Genomic DNA, 17,335 nt, shown 5'->3' with positions numbered 1-17,335 from the left:
CTTGAACAAGTTCTGGTACAGAGAAAAAAAACTGGAAGTTGGCTAGGTAGATACTCTGACATTTAGAAGAAGAGGATCAGGCTTGGCTCTTCATTTATAGCTCAATGACAAGGGTCTTTTAGCTAGAAGACAGTGGTCAGCTGCACACATGTTACTTATAAATTGTCAATGTACAAAAAAGGCCATTGTTACTAAGTTAGCTCATTTTGCTAGTGAAATGTACTTTAAATCGATAAAACACAATAAGAAAATCAACAAATTGGGCTGTTTTCAAACGGTTACTGTGTGACCAAGAACACATTTGCAAGTAGCTTTTTTAGATGTTCGTGAACGTAGCCAAAGCACACGGAAGTGAAATGACGTTCCGTGGAGTGACGTCAGAAGGGCACCAGCAGTCAGCAGATTTAACCCTAGTTACAAATGCCCTTTTCATCCCTGATTACAAGGAATTATCTATAGTCTCATGGGTTGAACGTCGGGAATAACTGTCACTGACAATACTCGCTGATCATTACTGCAACACTGAGATGTCGGGAGAGACGAGTTCACAGGTGAGAGACTTGGCTAGTTAGCTAGCACTTCATAGCATTAACGTTTATACCTCAGTGATAACATTTGGCGGAGTGAGGCATGCGCCATTTTTACAGCCAACCCGGACCGCGCTGATTGGTTTATTCACGCACCTCGGAGCTCTACCATGGGAGAATACGTCTCATATATCAAATAATTGACATTACAAATAACGTCTGCCTCGACAGTCACCATCAGCAGCTACATCCATTGAACATGTAGATTCGAAAATAATGTTATGTTAAAGTTTTCCCTTTCTAATGGCAGATTGGCCGTTCCCGTAGTAAAAAATGATGTGTGTTAATTCATTAAACTAACCCTAAATAACAGCATAATATGATGTTGCTGCTTGTCAGAGCTTCTATGGCTACTGTACAATGCCTGCAACAAATGTTGCCGGTGTAGTAGCCCCGAGATTGCCGCGCAGCTCCCCTTGGACTGCCGCGCTGAACTTCACTACATTTTCTAGTGAAGTTCATTCATATTCGATCACAGTGGCGGGTGTAGGTATAGGCGACATGGGCGGCCGCCCAGTGCGTCACGGGAAGCCGGCACAAAAAAAATCGGAATGGTGACATTTGCGCGATCGGTTTTCTATCGCTCATTTACACGTCAATGATATCATGTCACCATGTGGGACTGTGGGCCAATTAAGCTTTTCGGAGTGGGCGCCCTGATTCTAGTTTGTGAGCTACAACATCCAGTGCGTCTCCCAGTCAGAAGTACGAGATGGGGGTCAGAAGTACGAGATGGGGGTAGGTTGACCTCAGGTTTAAGCACAGCCAATATGTGGTGAAAATATATTGGGCCAAATAGCTTACTGCACAAACCTCATTGCTACAGAACTGTTTTTAATTGGTTAATGTTGCACAGGCCTATGTTTTTTACTCAGAAAGTGATCTTGATTCAGAAAAGGTTGTTGACCACTGTTCAAGAGTTTCCCTGTTAATGCTATCAACGTTTCCCTTCACTGTGGCAATTGGGATCGAATCAACGCAATGTTAGCCACTTTCAATGCAACATACCGAAACAAAACGAACTATGCAAGAGATTTTGTTGTAGGTAGAACGCATAGAATTCTATTAAATTGACACACACTACTCAGCCCGAATTCTACACAGACCGGTATGGCATAAACATTTAGAGCTGCAGTAGGCCTATATGCAAATAGACCATTGCCATATATGGATCTGTGCCATTTACTTTGAACTGGACTGTGTTTACAGCATGAGCGGTTCTGAGTAGATGCCTTGTTTTGAGATCAAAGCGAGAGCTGCGTGTAGCCACGTATGCACATTTTGTTAATATCCTTTGCTAGTTAGTGAGTTATTAGCCCAGTTATAGATCATTTGTAGTCAGCAGTAGGGGAGTGATTGCTTCCTACAAAAGCACAAAATGTGTACATTTACAGACATCTTTGAAAAGCGAGTCAAGTAACTAACTTTTTTTTTGTCTTAAGGGGCAGTATTGTATTTTGAGACAGGCTTGAATAAGCTAAGTAGACAATAGGCAGAGGGTAGCTTAATTTGTCTGATCCCCTGTAATAATGGTATGGGAATAATAATGCATTTTATTTTGTAAAGTGGTTTCTTGCATCAAACAATACAACATTTTCAGTCAGCTCCTTGTCTGAAGGGCAAGTGGATAAACAGGTTAATGTCAAGCCATGCATGTTTTTTTTTTTTTTAAGTCTCATGGAATGTAGGCCTACATTGAACATCACACATTGCTACTGTAGGCTGAATGATAGAACAGCTATTTCCATGTTAAAATGTTATGGGATGCATTTTCTCCATTGTTTTTGATAGTAGGCCACTCTGGCAGGCCTACATTATGATCAAATAGCCACAGTAGCCTACATGGCCACTGTTAAAACTGTAACTTAAGGCAGGTACAGCCTCAGTGTTCACAGTAAACGCGTGCTGGAAGTTGCACAGAATTTTCACAACATTCAAGTTTGCGCTCAGCAGACCTGAAATTTGCTCAGTGCCTAATTTTTTTGGGGGGGAACTTTGCCTACAACATCCAGTGCGTCAACTCTTGCCTTGTCCTATAAAACCTAAAGGTTGTCAGCTTTTAATGGGATCAGATTTAAACAGAAAAATGATATCATTTTTCTATCAGTGCTTTCCAGATACAGTTGAAGTCGGATGTTTACGTACATTTAGGTTGGAGTCATTAAAACTCGTTTTTTCAATCCACTCCACAGATTATTTCACTTATAATTCACTGTATCACAATTCCAGTCGGTCAGAAGTTTTCATACACTAAGTTCACTGTGCCTTTAAACAGCTTGGAAAATTCCAGAAAATTATATCATGGCTTTAGAAGTGTCTGATAGGCTAATTTACATAATTTGAGTCAATTGGAGGTGTACCTGTGGATGTATTTCAAGGTCTACCTTCAATCTCAGTGCTTCTTTGCTTGACATCATGGGAAAATCAAAAGAAATCAGCCAAGACCTCAGAAAGACAATTGTAGACCTCCACAAGTCTGGTTCATCCTTGGGAACAATTTCCGAACACCTGAAGGTACCACGTTCATCTGTTCAAACAATAGTATGCAAGTATAAACACCATGGGACCACGTAGCCGTCATACCGCTCAGGAAGGAGACGCGTTCTGTCTCCTAGAGATGAACGTACTTTGGTGCGAAAAGTGCAAATCAATCCCAGAACAATAGCAAAGGACCTTGTGAAGATGCTGGTGGAAACAGGTACAAAAGTATCTATATCCACAGTCAAACGAGTCCTATATCGACATAACCTGAAAGGCCGCTCAGCAAGGAAGAAGCCACTGCTCCAAAACCGCCATAAAAAGCCAGACTATGGATTGAAACTGCACATGGGACAAAGATTGTACTTTTTGGAGAAATGTCCTCTGGTCTGATGAAACAAAAATAGAACTGTTTGGCCATAATGACCAAATCAAAAATCAAAGTTTATTTGTCACGTGCACCGAATACAACAGGTGAAATGGTGAAACCTTACAGTGAAATGCTTACTTACAGGCTCTAACCAACAGTGCAATTTCTAAGTAAAAAAAAAGGTATTAGGTGAACAATAGATAAGTAAAGAAATAAAAACGACAGTGAAAAATAGCAATAGCGTGGCTATATACAATAGCGAGGCTATAACAGTAGCGAGGCTATATACATGCACCTGTTAGTCAGGCTTATTGAGGTAGTATATACATGTAGGTATGGTTAAAGTGACTATGCATATATGTTAAACAGAGAGTAGCAGTAGCGTAAAAGAGGGGTTGGCGGGTGGTTGGTTGCGGGACACAATGCAGATAGTCCGGGTAGCCAATGTGTGGGGGCACCGGTTGGTTGGGCTAATTGAGGTAGTATGTACATGAATGTATAATTAAAGTGACAATGCATATATGATAAACAGAGAGTAGCAGCAGCGTAAAAGCGGGGTTGGGGGGGCACACAATGCAAATAGTTTGGGTAGCCATTTGATTACCTGTTCGGGAGTCTTATGGCTTGGGGGTAAAAACTGTTGAGAAGCTTTTTTGTCCTAGACTTGGCGCTCCGGTACCGCTTGCCATGCGGTAGTAGAGAGAACAGTCTATGACTGAAACATCGTTATGTTATGAGGAAAAAGGGGGAGGCTTGCAAGCCGAATAACACCATCCCAACCGTGAAGCACGGGGGTGGCAGCATCATGTTGTGGGGGTGCTTTGCTGCAGGAGGGACTGGTGCACTTCACAAAATAGATGGTATCATGAGGAGGGAAAATTATGTGGATACATTGAAGCAACATCTCAAGACATCAGTCAGGAAGTTAAAGCTTGGTCGCAAATGGGTCTTCCAAATGGATAATGATCCCAAGCATACTTCCAAAGTTGTGACAAAATGGCTTAAGGACAACAGTCAAGGTATTGGAGTGGCCATCACAAAGCCCTGACCTCAATCCCATAGAACATTTGTGGGCAGAACTGAAAAATCGTGTGCGAGCAAGGAGGCCTACAATCCTGACTCAGTTACACCAGCTCTGTCAGGAGGAATGGGCCAAAATTCACCCAACTTATTGTGGGAAGCTTGTGGAAGGCTACCCGAAACATTTGACCCAAGTTAAACAATTTAAAGGAAATGCTACCGAATACTAATTGAGTGTATGTAAACTTCTGTCCCACTGGGAATGTGATGAAAGAAATAAAAGCTGAAATAATTCATTATCATTACTATTATTCTGACATTTCACATTCTTAAAATAAAGTGGTGATCCTAACTGACTTAAGACAGGGAGTTTTTACTAGGATTAAATGTCATGAATTGGGAAAAACTGTGTTTAAATGTATTTGGCTAAGGTGTATGTAAACTTCCGACTTCAAATGTACATACATGTCTATTTCATGACCATTTGGAAAATGCCTATACAAATGATCTTACAAAAGGCCATCGCTACCCCTCACTGCTCATAATAACTGACACAATGAATCGACACGCTTGACTTATCAGCTAGGACCAGGGAAATGGGGGTGTAGGAAGTTGAGGCATGGTTCAGTATTTCTAGTGCTAGGCTATATGACTTGCCACTGCTCCCCACATAGACACAGCAGGCTTTCACAGCTCTACAGACGACACAAAGTGCTGCTCTGCGTGTAGAAGCTAAGGTTCACTGAGAACTATGGAGGGACCTTATAAGTACGTCAGGGTAAGAGGAAAGCAATTGAAGCAGAGTTTGTTTATTTTATGATATGGAGCAGTTCTATATGACTTACAGTGAAAGGAGTTGGGACAATACTAAGGGAATAATTGCCATGAACCGCAACTACATGTAGAAGTTTAAAAACTCCATTATTGGAAAAATGGCTGTTGCAATGTATTGCTTGTGTTTTTCCAACAGGAGAGTAATGGGAAAATTAGCCGGGTCATAAGAATTGGAACCCGAAAGAGCCAGGTAAGATACCTTTGGTGGTTAAGTGGAACTAAATTCAATGTGGTTTTAGGTTTAAGGTAATGTCAATTTTCACTTGAACAATTTTTCCGGTGTCAGTGAAACTACTGTGGAGTTAAACTTTGGAATGGCAAAACAGCTTTTGAATAGGGTAGCGCAGAGTGTGGCAACTCTTTATCAGGTAAGGTTCCCTTCTCTGTTCCCTCAGATACAGCAGTCAGGGATGTCTGCACCTCCTGCAACAGAGATAGTCCATTCACTTCTCCAATTATGTCTAGCCTTTTACTACAGCTTCTTATGCTCACGTCCCAGTGATTTGATAACGCGCGGCTGAACATTTGCTTCTTGAATAGCCTACGATTATTCAGTATTATCCAAGAAGTCAACTAGCTACAAACCAACCATCCAAAATGCGCACACACACAAGTTGTCATCCAAATTGAATTGATTTCTGTTCATTTATTGACCTCAGCTGGCTCGTATTCAGACGGACAGCGTTGCAGAGAAGCTGAAGGGACTGTACCCCGATGTCCACTTAGAAATAGGTGAGTCCAGGTGAACGGCAATGCACTCGTAGAAAAAAAGGTGCTATCTAGAACCTATAATGGTTCTCCGGCTGTCCCCATAGGAGAACCCTTTGAAAAACTTTTTTGGTTCCAGGTAGAACCCTTTTGGTTCTGGGTAGAACCCTTTTGGGTTCCATGTACAAAGGGTTTTACCTGGAACCAAAAATGGTACTCCTATGTCGACAGCTGAAAAAAACCTATGGAACACTTTTTCCCCCCCTAAGAGTGTAGGAAGTATACAGTATATATACACTGCTCAAAACACTTAAACAACACAATGTAACTCCAAGTCAATCCCACTTCTGTGAAATCAAACTGTCCACTTAGGAAGCAACACTGATTGACAATAAATTTCACATGCTGTTGTGCAAATGGAATAGACAACAGGTGGAAATTATAGGCAATTAGCAAGACACCCCCAATAAAGGAGTGGTTCTGCAGGTGGGGACCACAGACCACTTCTCAGTTCCTATGCTTCCTGGCTGATGTTTTGGTCACTTTTGAATGCTGGCGGTGCTTTCACTCTAGTGGTAGCATGAGACGGAGTCTACAACCCACACAAGTGGCTCAGGTAGTGCAGCTCATCCAGGATGGCACATCAATGCGAGCTGTGGCAAGAAGGTTTGCTGTGTCTGTCAGCGTAGTGTCCAGAGCATGGAGGCGCTACCAGGAGACAGGCCAGTACATCAGGAGACGTGGAGGAGGCCGTAGGAGGGCAACAACCCAGCAGCAGGACCGCTACCTCCGCCTTTGTGCAAGGAGGAGCAGGAGAACCACTGCCAGAGCCCTGCAACATGACCTCCAGCAGGCCACAAATGTGCATGTGTCTGCTCAAACGGTCAGAAACAGACTCCATGAGGGTGGTATGAGGGCCCGACGTCCACAGGTGGGGGTTGTGCTTACAGCCCAACACCGTGCAGGACGTTTGGCATTTGCCAGAGAACACCAAGATTGGCAAATTTGTCACTGGCGCCCTGTGCTCTTCACAGATGAAAGCAGGTTCACACTGAGCACGTGACAGAGTCTGGAGACGCCGTGGAGAACGTTCTGCCTGCAACATCCTCCAGCATGAAAGGTTTGGCTGTGGGTCAGTCATGGTGTGGGGTGGCATTTCTTTGGGGGCCGCACAGCCCTCCATGTGCTCGCCAGAGGTAGCCTGACTGCCATTAGGTACCGAGATGAGATCCTCAGACCCCTTGTGAGACCATATGCTGGTGCGGTTGGCCCTGGGTTCCTCCTAATGCAAGACAATGCTAGACCTCATGTGGCTGGAGTGTGTCAGCAGTTCCTGCAAGAGGAAGGCATTGATGCTATGGACTGGCCCGCCCGTTCCCCAGACCTGAATCCAATTGAGCACATCTGGGACATCATGTCTTGCTCCATCCACCAACGCCACGCTGCACCACAGACTGTCTAGGAATTGGCGGATGCTTTAGTCCAGGTCTGGGAGGAGATCCCACAGGAGACCATCCGCCACCTCATCAGGAGCATGCCCAGGCGTTGTAGGGAGGTCATACACACTACTGAGCCTAATTTTGACTTGTTTTAAGGACATTACATCAAAGTTGGATCAGCCTGTAGTGTGGTTTTCCACTTTAATTTTGAGTGTGACTCCAAATCCAGACCTCCATGGGTTGATAAATTGGATTTCCATTGATTCTTTTTGTGTGATTTTGTTGTCAGCACATTCAACTATGTAAAGAAAAAAGTAATTAACAAGATTATTTATTTCATTCAGATCTAGGATGTGTTGTTTAAGTGTTCCCTTTATTTTTTTGAGCAGTATAGTTAACTGCCAAAATAATGGAAAGACTTGAGTAAATGAAGGACACAAACTACATTGAAAGCAGGTGCCTCCACACAGATGTATTTCCTGAGTTAATTAAGCAATTAACATCCCATCATGCTTAGGGGAGGCCATTATTTAGTCAATTATTTGGGCTACCATGGCTATTTCCCCACAGGATGACAAGGGCATGAGTGGTCACTGAATGGTTTGATGAGCATAAATGATGTAAACCATATGCCGTGGCCGTCTCACTCACCAGATCTCATCCCAATCTAAGAGTTATGGGAGATTCTGGAGCGGCACTTGAGACAGCATTTTCCACCACCATCAACAAAACCCCGAATGGTGTTGCATCCCTCCAATAGAGTTCCAGACACTTGTAGAATATATGCCAAGGTGCATTGAGGCTGTTCTGGCTCGTGCTGGCCCAACGCCCTATGAAGACACTTTATGTTGGAGTTTCCTTTATTTTGGCAGTAACATGTATGTTCTGTTACTTGTAGTGCTGTAATCTTCCTTTGACTATGGAGATGCATCACAATAAGATACCTACAATACAGTAATTAAACAACTATCACTTTGTATATGTCCTTGTCTTTCTGTGTCAGTTGGCATGACAACTACAGGGGACAAAATCCTTGACACAGCGTTATCGAAGGTAAATCTGTTTATAAACTAAAGCGTGCCTCATCAGAACTATATTATTGCCCAAATTGTTAATTTTGCTTGACTCAGTAGTGTGCGAAAAACACTAAGTTCTGAGCTAAAAATGTAATGGGGTTAACAGTTAGTAACCTATATGCTTTCTAAATGCAGATTGGAGAGAAGAGCCTTTTCACCAAAGAACTGGAGACTGCTCTGGAGAAGAACGAGTAAGGCTGATTTTGTCTTCTGGAACTGGCATTTCAGTTGGATCCACACAACCAACTCCTCATTTTCAAAGTTAAAGAAAAACTATAGAAAACGTTCCATATGAATAAAAAAGTTGTTGATGTATTGATTGCGTATGTCTTCACACCCCAGAGTTAATACTTGCTGGAAGCACCTTGGATAGCCATTACAGCTGTAAATCTTTTTGAATAAGATTCTACCAAGTTTGCACAACTCTTAGGGCAACATTTCTTCATAGTTTTTTTTGTCAAAATGGCTCAAACTCAGTAAGTTTGGGTGGGAGTCATTGATTGACAGCAATATTCAAACCTTGTCTCTGATTTGCAAGCAAATTCAAGTCAGGACTGAGGCTTGACCACTCATGAACAATCGACACCTCTTGAAAAGCCATTTACTAGGCACTGTACATTTAAACTGTAGGCTACATTACTATTATCCTTAATGTGGAAAGCTACTACTGTCGAGGTACTTTCTTTATTACAATGTAATGGCATACATTTTGAGTAGCTTCAAAATGTCATTAATGTCTTCAAGACTTTGATTTGTGCAGGTGTTTAATGTCCAGTTTTTGCTCTGAAGTGTTGCAAAATAAATTACTCTGTTGTGCTGTGTCTCCTATAGGGTAGACTTGGTGGTCCACTCTTTGAAAGACTTGCCCACGACTCTGCCTCCTGGCTTTACCATAGGAGCTGTGCTAAAGTAAGTTGACACAATAGTGCCCCTGTAAGGATCCACGGAGAAATCAAACACACTGTCCTTATTCATCTGGGCCTCTTTTGTTGGTGTTCCAACATACTGATTTGGTGTGAAACACAATCAGTTTGTCACATATTGTAACATATTTAAAGATATTTCCTTCAAAGTTTTTACAGGTTCCTACACATTGATTTGATTACAAATATAGATTTGAAATGATGATCTAGCTAGCTTAGCTATGTGTGTGTATATACATTTTTTTTGAATACTCCAAGCACACCAGTGTATAACCTTTTGAGTATCTACTATTGAAGTAGGATTCTCTTCACCACTACTGTGGAATGAAGTAGCCTTCGATATTTTCATGGTAAATAGTTTTCTTCCTTTTCTTTTTAAGGCGCGAGAACCCCCATGACGCAGTGGTCTTGCATCCCAAAAACATGGGAAAATCCCTTGACACCCTGCCCGACAAGAGGTACGAAACAGTTGAATTGTACTCATGACATTGTTTGAAGAATCTTTTCCAATCTTTTTTAAAGAAGGAGTGGCTTGACATTGATCTTGATGGGGGGGTTTTTCATAGTGTGATAGGCACAAGTTCCCTGCGACGGGCTGCTCAGCTAAAGAAAAGATTCCCCCACCTGGAGTTTAAAGATATTGTATCCTTTCTCTCAGTGCTACGTTCACTCTGTCACTCTCACAGTATAGCGAAAGATTAAAACAGGATCTTCATTTCAAATCTGATGCTGTATAGCGAAAGATTAAAACAGGATCTTCATTTCAAATCTGATGCACATCATATCGGTAATGAGCACCATCTATAGAGGGTTGTGAGTTTGTTTCCTTAGTGCGTTTTTTCCAGCGAGGAAACCTCAACACGAGGTTGAAGAAGCTGGATGAAAAAGACGACTTCTCGGCCATTATACTGGCTGCAGCTGGACTCCGTCGCATGGGCTGGGATAGCCGAGTCAGCCAGGTTCAGTTGGAGTCGAAAGTTTACATACACCTTAGCCAAATACATTTAAACTCAGTTTTTCACAATTCCTGACATTTAATCCAAGTAAAGATTCCCTGTTTTAGGTCAGTTAGGATCACCACATTATTTTCAGAATGCGATATGTCAGAATAATAGTAGAGAGACAATGATTTATTTCAGCTTTTATTTCTTTCATCACATTCCCAGTGGGTCAGAAGTTTTCATGCACTCAATTAGTATTTTGTAGCATTGCCTTTCCTTTAAATTGTTTAACTTGGGTCAAACGTTTCGGGTAGCCTTCCACAAGCTTCCAACAATAAGTTGGGTTAATTTTGGCCCATTCTTCCTGACAGAGCTGGTGTAACTGAGTCAGGTTTGTTGGCCTCCTTGCTCGCACACGCTTTTTCAATTCTGTTGAGGTCAGGGCTTTGTGATGGCCACCCCAATACCTTGACTTTGTTGCCCTTAAGCCATTTTGCCACAACTTTGGAAATATGCTTGGGGTCATTGTCCATTTGGAAGACCCATTTGCAACCAAGCTTTAACTTCCTGACTGATGTCTTGAGATGTTGCTTCAATATATCCACATAATTTTACTTCCTCATGATGCCATCTATTTTGTGAAGTGCACCAGTCCCTCCTGCAGCAAAGCACCCCCACAACATGATGCTGCCACCCCTGTGCTTCACGGTTGGGATGGTGTTCTTCGGCTTGCAAGCCTCCCCATTTTTCCTCCCAACATAACAATGTTCATTATGGCCAAACAGTTTTATTTTTGTTTCATCACACCAGAGAACATTTCTCCAAAAAGTACGATCTTTGTCCCCATGTGCAGTTGCAAACCGTAGTCTGGCTTTTTTATGGCGGTTTTGGAGCAGTGGCTTCTTCCTTGCTGAGCGGCCTTTCAGGTTATGTCGATATAGGACTCGTTTTACTGTGGATATAGATACTTTTGTACCTGTTTCCTCCAGCATTAATTTGCACTTTTCGCACCAAAGTACGTTCATCTCTAGGAGACAGAACAAGTCTCCTTCCTGAGCGGTATGACGGTGCGTGGTCCCATGGTGTTTATACTTGCGTACTACTGTTTGTACAGATGAACGTGGTACCTTCAGGCGTTTGGAAATTGCTCCCAAGGATGAACCAGACTTGTGGAGGTCTACACCTCCAATTGACTCAAATTATGTCAATTAGCCTATCAGAAGCTTCTAAAGCCATGACATCATTTTCTGGAACTTTCCAAGCTGTTTAAAGGCACAGTCAACTTAGTGTATGTAAACTTCTGACCCACTGGAATTGTAAGTGAAATAATCTGTCTGTAAACAATTGTTGGAAAAATGACTTGTGTCATGCACAAAGTAGATGTCTTAACCGACTTGCCAAAACTGTAGTTTGTTAACAAGACATTTGTGGAGTGGTTGAAAAACGAGTTTTAATGACTCCAGTCTGTGTATGTCAACTTCCGACTTCAACTGTAGCTACCTCGAACACTCCACATCACAACACATTCTCCATACCATAGAGATAAATCAAGATTCATCTTAATTAATCAAGATTCAATTGAATGTGGTTTTTAGACTATGTAAGCCTATATATAGCCCACTGAGTTTTTCCAAGCGGTCATCTGGTCATGGAAAACCTCCTGGCCCTACATAATGTGTCTGCCTACCTAAAATATTGGGCAGTTATCTTTAATTTGTGTCTTTGCATTTGCAGATCCTGGGCCCTGAGGACTGTATGTACGCTGTTGGACAGGTGGGTAGATTTATTTTATGAAGGAGAAATTGGCAACTTTAACTCTTTAACTCTCATACCTGCTGTCCTTATTCCATTGTGTAATAACAAAAAAAAACGCTAAACTGTTCTTAAAACTGAATATTTTACCCTGAAAGGCTCTGTATATGTGAGGATTAGAATTTTCAGCGTGGTCTTAACAGACTGAGGGTCCATTGCTTGGCTGTGTTCCAGGGGGCTCTTGCCATCGAGGTGCGGGCCAGAGACGAGGACATCCTGGAGATGGTGTCTGTTCTGCACGACCCCAACACGGTCCTGCGCTGTATAGCAGAGCGAGCCTTCCTCAGACGACTGGCAAGTCTCACTCTGTCTCCTAGATGTTTTATTATAGTGTGTTCAGTGTATCTGAATTGTTGGCTGCTAGTGGATTGTCAATGCTACTTAATGTAGATACTCATAATACTCAAGGACCAGTTTCCCAGACACAGATTAGCCTAGGCCTAGTCCTGGACTAAAAAGCATTCTCAATGGAGAATCACCATTGAAAGGGCTTTTTAGTCTAGGATGAGGCTTAATCTGTGTCTGGGAAACCGGCCATTTAAGGTACAATTGCAAGTGAAAGAAGAAGAATTGAAATAAAACAAATAAAAAGTAATCTTAGGCTTTATGTCACACAAACAGTACTTAAAGGGGCAATCCGGAGTTGAAACAATCACAAAGCGTTTACTCCACCTCTATTTTGGTAAAAATCTGAGGGATGGGCCTGGAGGTAATACAGTGTTTTTTTTCACTGGGGCTGAGCACCCTGCCATTCAGGACCTCTATGCCAGGCGGTATCATAGGAAGGCCCTAAAAATTCATGCATCCAGCCACCCAAGTCATAAACCGTTCACTCTGTTACCTCTCGGCAAACGGTACCAATGCACCGTCTGGAACCAACAGGACCCTGAACAGCTTCTACCCCCAAGCCATAAGATTGCTAAATACACTGAACAGAAATATAAACACTATGTAAAGTGTTGGTCCCATGTGTCATGAGCTGAAATAAAAAAATCGCAGACATTTTCCATACACACAAAAAGCTTATTTTGCATTTGTCCTTTGCCAAGATAATTCATCCACCTGACAGGTGTGGTATATCAAGAAGCTTATTAAACAGCATGATCATTACACAGGTGCACCTTGTGCTGCGGACAATAAAAGGCCACTTTAAAATGTGCAGTTTTGACCTCGACAACGTGACACTTCCGTCTTCTTCACCTGCGGGATTGTCTGAGGATGATGGGAGGGGGAGTATTTCTGTCTGTAATAAAGCCCTTTTGTGGGGAAAAACTCATTCTGATTGGCTGGGCTTGACTCCTCAGTGGGTGGGCCTGGCTGCCAAGTAGGTGGGCCTATGCCCTGCAAGGTCCACCCATGGCTGCACCCCTGCCCAGTCATGGAAAATACATGCATTAGGCCCTAATGAATTTATTTCAATTGATTGATATCCTTATATAAACTGTAACTCAGTAAAATATTTTTAGTTGTTACATGTTACGTTTATATTTTTGTTCAGTATAGTTAGTCCAGGTAGCTATTGGTTAACTATTTAATTATCTGCATTGACCCTTTTTGCACCAACTTTTCTTGGCTCATCACAAATGCTGCTGCTACTGTTTATTGTCTGTCGTGCTGACTAATCACTTTATTCTTAGTTATACAGTATGTACATATCTACCTCAATTACTTCGTACCCCTGCACATTGACTCGGTACTTGTACCCCGTGTAAATAGCCAAGTTATCATTACTCATTGTGAATTTATTATTACTTTTTATTATTACATGTTATTATTTTTCTTTTTCTCTGCATTGCTGGGAAGGGCCCGTAATTAAGCATTTCACTGTTAGTCTTCACTTGTTGTTTATGAAGCATGTGACATACAATTTGATTTGATTAATTTAGAAAATGGATGCAACAACTGCAGATTACCCCCTTTAACCAAATGTCTATATTTGACACTCCAGTGTAATCGCTTTCGCTTCTTGTAGGAGGGGGGTTGCAGTGTACCAGTTGCTGTCCACACTGAAGTCAAGGACTCTCAGGTAAGGGCTTATGACATTTGCTAAAGTGTGAGTGTGTGTCGTTGCATATCCATGGTTACATGCGTGCGTGCCTTTGTAACTGTTGTGTTCTATTTACCAAAGCTCTACCTGACGGGAGCAGTGTACAGCCTGGATGGTTCCGACAGTCTCAAGGAGACCATGCAGACCAGCATTGCTTCAGACAATAAGGTCAGACTAATGATTTCTCACTCCCAGTCAACTCTTCCAACTAAACATATCAGCTCATCAAGGGGCTCCCTTCTCAGGGCATATTTATTTATTTGGTTTATTTAAGCTGTCTTTCCTCTGTGGTAGGTGGAAGAGCAAGTGGATGAGCGGGTCCAGCGTGTTGGCGTAACAGCGAACAACATGCCAGGCCCGGCCCAGGATGCTGCTGAGAAGCTAGGTCTAGACTTGGCCAATCTACTGCTGAGTAAAGGGGCGAAGGAGATCCTTACCGTGGCCAGGCAACTTAACGATGCGCGATAAACTCACTTTGTGCCCCCAGCTGGGTCTGGAGTTGTAACCTGCACTCACTGGTACTCATGATATAGAATAGCACTGTCAGCACTACCAGACGTGGGTTTGAATAGTATTTGTTTTCGTTCAGTTTGATTGATCCTGCTTGGAGTGCCAGAACATTAACGCACACGTAACTGCCAAAATAATGGAAACACTTGAGTAAATGAAGAATGCAAAGTATATTAAGACGGGTGCTTCCACAGAGGTTTGGTTCCTGAGTTAATTAAGCAATTAGGATTCCATCATGCTTAGGGTCATGTATAAAAATGCTAGACAGGCCATAGGATCACAATTCCCTCGTTCACAGGGCATGAATGTTCACTGAATGGTTTGATGAGCCTGAAAACAATGTAAGCCATATGACATGGCTGTCTCAGTCAACAGATCTCAACCCAATTGAACACTTATGGGAGATTCTGAAGCGGCGCCTGAGACAGCATTTTCCATCAACAAAACACCAAATGATGGAATTACTCGTGGAATAATGGTGTTGCATCCTGCTAATAGAGGCTCATTGGAGCTGTTCTGGCTCGTGGTGGCCCAACACCGTATTGAGACACTTTATGTTTGTGTTCCCTTTATTTTGGCAGTTACCTGTACACACATTGAGGGACTCCATTTCTCAGTGGGGATCATGCTACCTCTTTCATCAACAGAGCTCTGATAATCTTGTTTGATGAATGACATGTGTGACACATTAGTGATGTCTGTTAAACAGACCCAGAATATGCAAGCTACAGTGACAAACTCTAGCTTATGAGTACTATCAGACCAAGGCCACCTGTCTACAACACCAGAGCGTCTATTATTTTTATTATTATTATTATTACGCAGCGTATATATATATTTTTCTATTACCCACGATCAATGTCAAGACAATAAGGAAAAAACTCCATATAAAATGCAGATGATAAACGGAACACTGGATGCAGTAACAGAACTAAACTCAATGTTGGATACCTGTGGCATTTTCCTTTCACTGTGTTCACAAGTTTAATGTGTTTTGATCCTAAGAGGATTTTTATTGCTTGCTTGTTTTGCTATACCAATTTTAAGAATATAAAGCAGCGTAAAATAACACTCAACTGCATACTTCAAAACGGCCTGTATTCATAAAGCGTCTCAGAGTAGGAGAGCTGACCAGCTACCCCCGGCCGTGTAGTCTTATTCATTATGGCAAAACTGACCCTAGATCAGCACTCCTATTTTGAGAAGCTTTATGAATACTGGCACAGGTTTGGTATGATCCAGCCTACTACTCAACAACTTCAGAATTCAACAAGTATTCCATAACCCTACCACTAGATATGGCTCCAATGATAACTATATTTGTGTATTATGAAAGAAATAGAGAAAATAATTGAATGTAATGTCGTAAGCTGCCTTTTTAGATATTTTGTGGGTTTTGTTGACAAACCTTTTGCTGTCAGATACCATGGTTTTGTGCCTTACTTTAGTTGTTCTGTCTATGTGGCTGCTGTGTGTTCAGCTTTGCTTCCAACCTAGTACAACCTCATTACATTGAACTACACGTATGCCTTTTCCATTTTACCCCTAGAGCCTGCAAAGGTTTTCCTGTCGCCCCATTGTGACCTCTCCAACTTACATTTAGCAGAATGCATGATGTAACATATGTTGCATTATGTTACATTACGTGGTGTTATGTTGTTTGACTATCGATACTTCAAAGGTGATTGTGCCATATTTCTGTTTGGCAGCTTTCTGCTTTCCGCTGCAGTGCTCAGACATTTTAAGAAGATGCTGGTCAAATGATACTTGCTATACCATCTATTTATTTATTATTGCAGTAATCATCATGACATGACAGAATGTGGAAATGTAATGCAATCTGGAAGCGTCATGCTTTGCTTTGTCACTTTCATGAATTCTGTGTCATAAAAAGGAGCCAGCCTCAAGTAAAGCCACAAGTTACTCTCTAGCTTTTATTACTCTCTAGTATTTTTCTCTAGTATTTTATTACTCTCTAGTATTTTATTACTCTCTAGTATTTTATTACTCTAGTATTTTATTACTCTCTAGTATTTTATTACTCTCTAGTATTTTATTTGATTCGTAGTTTATTATTCAACCAATGTTTGGTAGAGCAGCAGTGTTTTCATTTTCTTCGTTCTTCTCGGTCTTTAAGGGGCAATCTGCAGGTGCTTCATCTATTTTGGGACTTCTGAATTAATGAAATGTTCCCATTGATTCTTGAAGAATATAACTTATAAATGCCTCATGAGCTTAGTTCAACTGTCGTACTCCATCAGAACCCAAATTATACGCTTTTTTCACTCCAACGTTTGTAAACAAAGTAAATATAAACAAACATGCCTCAATATGGTTAAAACTATAATTGTAATCTCATGGTTGATCAGTCCTTGCATCCATAGCTCTGTCTATGAATTTGAGAGCTTTTTACTGAAACGGGTGGGGAGAACACATAGTTATTGTTTCAACAGCTTTAAAGGGAAAGTTCAGTACTTTACAAATGAATGTTAGATGGTTGGTTCCTCACCCTGAAAGCGACCTGGCCTAGGAGAAACTAATCCATGTTTCAGTTTTCTTTAAATAGCCACTGCAAATGTCAGCCAACTTT

At 41.7% G+C, this 17,335-nt stretch overlaps 1 protein-coding gene across 3 annotated transcripts; it reads left to right on the top strand.

The window, feature by feature from the left end:
- Window positions 1-366: 366 nt before the first annotated feature.
- On the top strand, window positions 367-16,664 carry hmbsb (hydroxymethylbilane synthase, b). 3 transcript variants are annotated; one of them, XM_014213655.3, is made up of 14 exons: window positions 367-551; window positions 5,426-5,479; window positions 5,949-6,021; window positions 8,440-8,489; window positions 8,648-8,703; window positions 9,344-9,421; window positions 9,816-9,893; window positions 10,002-10,077; window positions 10,281-10,394; window positions 12,111-12,149; window positions 12,363-12,482; window positions 14,161-14,214; window positions 14,317-14,403; window positions 14,530-14,978. In XM_014213655.3, exons 1-14 carry the CDS (start codon window positions 528-530, stop codon window positions 14,701-14,703), a joined length of 1,077 nt encoding a protein of 358 aa, XP_014069130.2. In that variant the 5' UTR covers window positions 367-527; the 3' UTR covers window positions 14,704-14,978. The 3 variants fall into 3 exon arrangements, with proteins under 3 accessions (XP_014069130.2, XP_014069128.1, XP_014069131.1); XM_014213653.3 differs by lacking the exon at window positions 367-551 and adding an exon at window positions 5,100-5,233 and having other exon boundaries at window positions 14,530-16,664; XM_014213656.3 differs by lacking the exon at window positions 367-551 and adding an exon at window positions 5,115-5,223.
- The last annotated feature ends 671 nt before the right edge of the window (window positions 16,665-17,335 follow it).

This window comes from Salmo salar, chromosome 09, assembly GCF_965601325.2.
Source record: "Salmo salar chromosome 09, fSalSal1, whole genome shotgun sequence".
Lineage (NCBI taxonomy): Eukaryota > Metazoa > Chordata > Actinopteri > Salmoniformes > Salmonidae > Salmo > Salmo salar.
The sequence above is the reverse complement of the archived record's forward strand: the minus strand, read 5'-3'. Positions and strand labels throughout refer to the sequence as shown.

Excerpts from the sequence above, each read along its gene's own strand:
- hmbsb (XM_014213653.3), top strand. The coding sequence starts at position 5,207 with ATGGAGGGACCTTATAAGTACGTCAGG. Across the intron at positions 10,395-12,110 it reads GGGATAGCCGAGTCAGCCAG|ATCCTGGGCCCTGAGGACTG; the intron begins GTTCAGTTGGAG and ends TTGCATTTGCAG. Across the intron at positions 12,150-12,362 it reads GTATGTACGCTGTTGGACAG|GGGGCTCTTGCCATCGAGGT; the intron begins GTGGGTAGATTT and ends GCTGTGTTCCAG.